At 42.6% G+C, this 6,674-nt stretch overlaps 1 protein-coding gene across 1 annotated transcript; it reads left to right on the forward strand.

The window, feature by feature from the left end:
• The first annotated feature begins 6 nt into the window (after positions 1-6).
• On the forward strand, positions 7-6,317 carry LOC126496079 (cilia- and flagella-associated protein 70-like). The gene is made up of 5 exons (XM_050133654.1): positions 7-601; positions 2,710-2,843; positions 2,938-3,053; positions 3,361-3,570; positions 5,459-6,317. Exons 1-5 carry the CDS (start codon positions 479-481, stop codon positions 5,563-5,565), a joined length of 690 nt encoding a protein of 229 aa, XP_049989611.1. The 5' UTR covers positions 7-478; the 3' UTR covers positions 5,566-6,317.
• Positions 6,318-6,674: the final 357 nt, after the last annotated feature.

Genomic DNA, 6,674 nt, shown 5'->3' on the forward strand with positions numbered 1-6,674 from the left:
CACAGACACAGACACAGACACAGGTGCTATAGGACTGAAAGGACAGTCCTGCACAGACACAGACAATGTTTCACGTAATCTAGGTTAACCCTGAACTTGCTATGTAGCCAAGGATGGCCTTGAACTGATCTTTCTGCCCCCTCTCAAGTGCCCGCTGTGCTTAGCCTAGCCTTTCTATTACTTCTCTGAAATAGCTCCTTACTGAAGTGATGATGGGACTTGGCCTAATAGCTGTGAGCATGAAATGCCAGTTACGCAGTAGGTGAGACAGGAGGATTGAAAGTTAAAGATTTGCAGGTCTACAGAGTGCATTCAAGACAAGTATACTCCTCTGTTCCTACGTGATTGCACATGCATGTGCACACACACACTACAGTCTCATTTAATGTGATGGTTGGATCTCACATCCAGTTCATTCTCATAATTGTTCACGTATAATTGTTTCATTCTCTTTGTTTACCATCTCAATGACAAGTCCATGCCAGACGACATGCAAGGCACTGCCTCAACGATTCATACCAGCAGTGAACAGCTTCGACTCTTCGCATTTGAGGCAGAAGTCAATGAGAATTTTGAAATGGCAGCAGTATATTATGAAGAGGTAGCTAAATATCTCAGTGATGATTATTGTTATTATTTGTGAATCTATGTAAAACGGTAGTTTGCTATTAACATCAAACTTGTCCAGTGAAAGGATAGACACAGATCAGTAAACAGAGAGGGAGACCAAAAATATGACCATATGAATAAGATCATTTGGTATTTTGGTTTGGTTTGGTCTCATTTATTCAAGGCTGACCTTAATTGAACTCACTATATATAGCCAAGGACAACTTGAACTTCTCTTCTTCCTGCCTCTACCTCCCCAGTATTAGGATCACAGCAGTACCTACAGCACTCACGGTTCATGTGGTACTGAGATCCAACACAAGCCATGAGCATCCTAGGCAAGTACTGTACCAGATGAGCTGTATCCACAGTCCAGGCTTCGGCGCTTTGAGACAAGGTCTCTCTGTATATCTCAGGCTGACCTATGAGATCTTCCTGTTTCAACCTCCTATGTCTCTGTCTGTCATCCTGAGATTACAGACAGGCTATCATACTTATCTGGCTTCTAGTTGAGTGCTAGGATCTGAAATCCAGTCCTCATATTGCGTGATGAGCACCATCTCCCCAGCAGCCAGGTCATTTGATTTTTGATGAAACTGTACAATAAATTCAATGTAGAAATGAGTTGTTTCAACAAATGAGAACAGTTGGCAATCCACATGCAAAACGAATGAACCTTGATCTGACTTTAAACATTTTACAAAAATCAATGATAGCTGGGCGGTGGTGGCGCACACCTTTAATCCCAGCACTCGGGAGGCAGAGGCAGGCGGATCTCTGTGAGTTCGAGACCAGCCTGGTCTACAAGAGCTAGTTCCAGGACAGGCTACAAAGCCACAGAGAAACCCTGTCTCGAAAAAACAAAAAACAAAAAAAAAATCAATGATAAATGGATAAATAATCTAAATGTAAAACATGGATCGTTCAAAAGAAACATAGAAGTAAATCTCCTTGACCAGGTCTTATAGGGTCCTTGGCAGAAGACCCAAGGACAGAAAGTCAGCACCAGAAGGCAGAGCAGGAGGACTGCTATCCATTGGAAATCAGCTCGGGCTATATCACAAGTTCCAAGCTAGCCAGGGCTACAAAAGTACAGATTAGGAGAAATAGAACATATATTTTCCAAACAACTTTTATCCATAATTTAAGACTCCAAATGCAAGCCGAGCGATGGTGGCACATGCCTTTATTACTCCTAACACTCGAGAGGCAGAGGCAGGAGGATCTCTGTGAGTTCAAGGCCAGCCTGGTCTACAAGAGAGCTAGTTCCAGCACAGGCTCCAAAGCCACAGAGAAACCCTATCTCGAAAAACAAAAACAAAAAAAAAGACTCCAAATGCAGCCAGGCATTGTGGCGCTTCTTTAATCCCAGGACTTGGGAGGCAGAGGCAGGTGGATCTCTGTGAGTTCAAGGTCTGCTTCATCTACATAGTGAGTTCCAGAACAGTAAGAGCTATATAGTAAGACCCTGTCTCTAAAAAACAAACAAAGACTCAAAATGCACCATTTTTATAAAAGTAGTTAGTGTCTGTTTTAATTATTTTGGGTATACTTAAGAGTGGAATTGCTGACTACACAGTGATTCTGTGTTTAACTTTTGAAGGTTTCCATTGGATTTGACAGGGCTGGCCTTCATCTGTAGGTTGCTCTTAGCAGCATTGGCATCTTAACCTCAACTCTCCCCGTGCTGACCTGAACTCAGGGCGTCCTCCCATTTATTCAAGTTTTCTTTCATTTCTTTGAACCATGTTTATAGTTTTCGTTTACACGAGGTATCCTTTTTCTTGCATTCATAGATAATTGTATATATTTTCCATCTCAAGATCATGGCAGTATTATTAGCTAGTCACGTAAGTCCTTAGTTCCTGAGGCACTGATTGAGTTCAGGAATAAATCTCTCGAGGATTCCATCTTTAGGTCATGTCAAAGCTAGAACAGCACTTCTAGCTGGTCCTCTGGGTCCTGTGTAAGCAAAAGAAAAGTGATGGTTTTGACTTTCATAATGCATGGTATTTATGGGGCATTTACTTTGTAGTATACACAAAAAGTGGGGCATAGCGTCGCAATAACCCTGTTTCTCCTGATACTTTGTGTGCCTAGAGGTTGGTCCGTGAGCCCCAGAACCTGGATCACTGGCTGGATTATGGTGCCTTTTGCCTTCTCACTGAAGACATCACGAAAGCACAGGAGTGTTTCCGGAAAGCCCTTTCCCTGAACGAGAGTCATATTCACAGGTAGAAGGGAAATGGAGAACAATGAGTAGGAGCAGATAAACTACAACATGACCTAGGACCAGACTGCTAACTGTGCTAGCGGGTCTCTTCCCAGCTTGTTGCTGTGTGGTGTCCTGGCTGTCTTGTTGGAGAACTATGAGCAAGCAGAAATCTTCTTTGAGGATGCTACGTGCTTGGAGCCCAGCAGTGTTATCGCCTGGACTTTACTCGGTAGGCGCATATGGGCTTTCCTCCATCACCAGATTCTTTCTCCTTTTTAGTGATGAAGATGTAGGATGTTTTTTAGGGGAGGGGAATAAGGAGATTGGGACAAGGTTTCTTTGTGTAGCCCTGGATATACCAGGCTGGCCACAGACTCTGAGCGTTCCATCTGCCTTCCAATTGCTGGGATTAAAGGCGCGCACAGCCAGATGTGGTTTTAAACTCTAGGAAAACAGCAAAGAGAAATGAAAGGTGCCCACTCTCACCCACACTGGTGGGAGCTGAGCCCTCTATCTCAGCTTCTTTATTTCCTCAGGGTTGTTCTATGAAATTCAGAATAATGACATTCGAATGGAAATGGCATTTCACGAGGCCTTCAAACAGCTTCAGGCACGAACCCTCCAAACAAAGCTGAAGAGCACCGGCACTGACGGCACTGACGAGGGAGTGAAGACGGAGCACAGTTTTGGCCCTTGGGGAGCCATACACGATTCTGCCACAGCCATGAAGTCAGAAGGCCTGACAGGTGGGAGTGGGATGTGGAGACGGGAAGTGTCCGTGGGAAACTTACTGCCTAGGAGTAGGACCTGGTACAAAGTAGGCGAAGGCAGTGTTTGTCCAAAAATACTGAAAGTGTCCGTCATTTCAGCAGTATTGGGAGACGCCATGCTTATTAATAACTCATCGTCAGGGAACTGGCCAGAAGCATCTGCTGATGCTGATTTTCATACCATAGAGAATTTACTCCCTTCATCAATAACCCTTAAAAATAGGTATTGAAGCCAGATGGTGGTGGTGCGCGCCTTTAATCCCAGCACTGGGGAGGCAGAGGCAGGCGGATCTCTGTGAGTTCGAGGCCAGCCTGGTCTACAGAGCTAGTTCCAGGACAGGCTCCAAAGCCACAGAGAAACCCTGTCTCGAAAAACCAAAAACAAACAAACAAACAAAAACCAAAATGAAAAAAAAGGGGGGGCTGGAGAGATGACTCAGAGGTTAAGAGCACTGGCTGCTCTTCCAAAGGTTCTGAGTTCAATTCCCAGCACCCACATGATGGCTNACACCAGGCGGTGGTGGCGCACGCCTTTAATCCCAGCACTGGGGAGGCAGAGGCAGGCGGATCTCTGTGAGTTCGAGGCCAGCCTGGTCTACAAGAGCTAGTTCCAGGACAGGCTCCAAAACCACAGAGAAACCCTGTCTTGAAAAACATAAAAAAAAAGAAAAAGGGAAAGAAAAAAAGGGTAGTGTTCTGAATACATTAAAATGTTTTTCTTTTTGTCTTTTTCTCCCTACCATGTAATTCTTAAATCTATCTATTATCTAATCCACTTCCCTCCCCTCTTCTCTATTCCTGTATATTTTAAAGGTTTTTTTTTTTTAGATTTATTTATTTATTTTGGGTTTTTTGAGACAGTGTTTCTCTGTGGCTTTGGAGCCTGTCCTGGAACTAGCTTTTGTAGACCAGGCTGGCCTCGAACTCACAGAGCTCTGCCTGCCTCTGCCTCCCGAGTGCTGGGATTAAAGGCGTGCGCCACCACTGCCGGGCTCCTTCTATGTATTTATGTATTGGGTTGGGAGACATTTGTACCCTGACACCTAGGCAGCAGTCAGAGGACAGCCTTGAGGAGTCGGGTCTATCCTTCCGCCACGTGACTTCCTGGTGTGGAACTCAGGTTTGATGACAGGCACCTCCATCCGCTGAGCCATATAACCAGCCCAAATTTGCTAGTTTTTAAGTTTTAGAATTCTAGAAATATTCTAGATTTTTTAATAGATCTTCTAGAGTTATTTGGTATGTGCTTTTCATATGGGGTTTTACCAATTGTAATAATTTTGAGATTGAACCATGGTGTACCGCTTCTATCAGCTCCCAGGTTTTACTGCCACGCTGCATCCCAGTGTAGAGAGAACCCTGCATGCCTATCCGTTGCTTCATGCTTGGTTGCTTCTATGTTGGGGCGATTGAGCTACTGACATTAGGTTCCAGTTTTTGCAGGAGAGACTTTTTTTTTTTGGACTGTAGTAATCAGTGTATTTCACAAATTAATCATTCTTGAACGCACAAGCTCCAGAGAGCAACTGGGTCTTTAAATACACACAAGTATCAAATGAATTTTCACCCTTACATTGAAATAGGCCTAAAGCAGTTGAAACATAAGAAAAATAAGAGCTTTTAGCTATGTATTAACTGAGAAACTACATACAAACCAAATATTCTGGAAAGGGGCTAAAAGGAAGGAGGCTGAATGGGCAGGGAGCTGTGGAAGTGTTGGGACGAGATAGACTTTCATGTTGCTCCTGTAAACACCTAGAAACTCACCAGCTGAGACCATAGGTTATTAAGTAATGTGGTTTATATTTTCTAAATATCTGGAAGTTTTCAAGATATACTTGCTTCCTTTTTTTTTTTTAGATTTGTTTGTTATATGTAGTGTCCTGTCTGCATGTCTGCCTACTCACCAGAAGAGGGCACCAGATCTCATTACAGATGGCTGTGAGTCACCATGTGGGTGCTGGGAATTGAACTCAGGACCTCTGGAAGAGCAGCCAGAAGCCAATGCTCTTAACCTCTGAGCCATCTCTCCAGCCCACTCGCCTGCTTTTTTACTCACAGTGTTATCTCATTGTGACTGGAAAATAAACTTTAAGTTGAATTCTTCAAAATTATTGAAACTTGTTTTTATGGGCCAAATAGTCTGTCTTGATAAATATCCTTAATGAAGACAGTGCTCTTCAGATGTGGATGAAGTTGTTAGCAGCTGTGCTTCAGTTGTCTGTCAGTTTGGGCACAGTTTTAAAGATGGGATTTCCCTTAGTAGCACAGGCTAGCCTTGATCTTGCTGTCATTCAGCCCCATCTCCCAAGACTATAGACATGGGTCACCACACCTGGCTGGAGTTTTTTTTTTTTTTTTTTTTAGAATATTTTCCTCAACTAACTTTATAATTGTCTCATGTTTAGATCTTTAGGGAGTCCATTTAAAAATATTCTGCTAGGTGGACAGTATGTTTTATTTTATTTTTTTGTCCAGATAGCTATATAGTTTTCTCTGCAATCTCTACTAACTTCATTATTTCCCCCTTGAGGTAAGGTATATATTCCTAAACTCTGACTTGTCATCCTGACATATTTGTCAGATGTAAACATATATATATAAGCATTGAATACATGTCTTTTATGGCTATGGTTTTGACCTGTGCCTTAATATCTGGCATATCAGGTTCTCACATTTGTCTGTATGGATTTTATAGTGAATATAGTAAGTGTATTTTTTAAACGTAGCTACATTTTTTCTTTTCTTTTCTTTTTTTTCTTTCTTTCTTTCTTTCTTTCTTTCTTTCTTTTTCAGTTTTTGTGACAGGGTTTCTATATAACAACTCTAGCTGTCCTGGAACTTGCTTTGTAGACCAGGCTGGCCTTGAACTCATGAGATCCTCCTGCTTCTGCTTCCCAAGTGCTGGGATTAAAGAAGTGTGCCACCACTGCCCAGCTGCTATAATCTTTAATTGAACTGTATTCAAATTAGAGATTATTTGAGGGATAATTAATATTTATATTAGCCCCATCTGTCCTGTGTGGCGATGATGCCTCCACTTAATAAATTTTCTTCTTTGTCTTTTTGTTTGTTTGTGG

This window comes from Alexandromys fortis, unplaced genomic scaffold (assembly GCF_014885135.2).
Source record: "Alexandromys fortis isolate MF-2015 unplaced genomic scaffold, M_Fortis_MF-2015_v1.1 scaffold_1078, whole genome shotgun sequence".
NCBI lineage: Eukaryota > Metazoa > Chordata > Mammalia > Rodentia > Cricetidae > Alexandromys > Alexandromys fortis.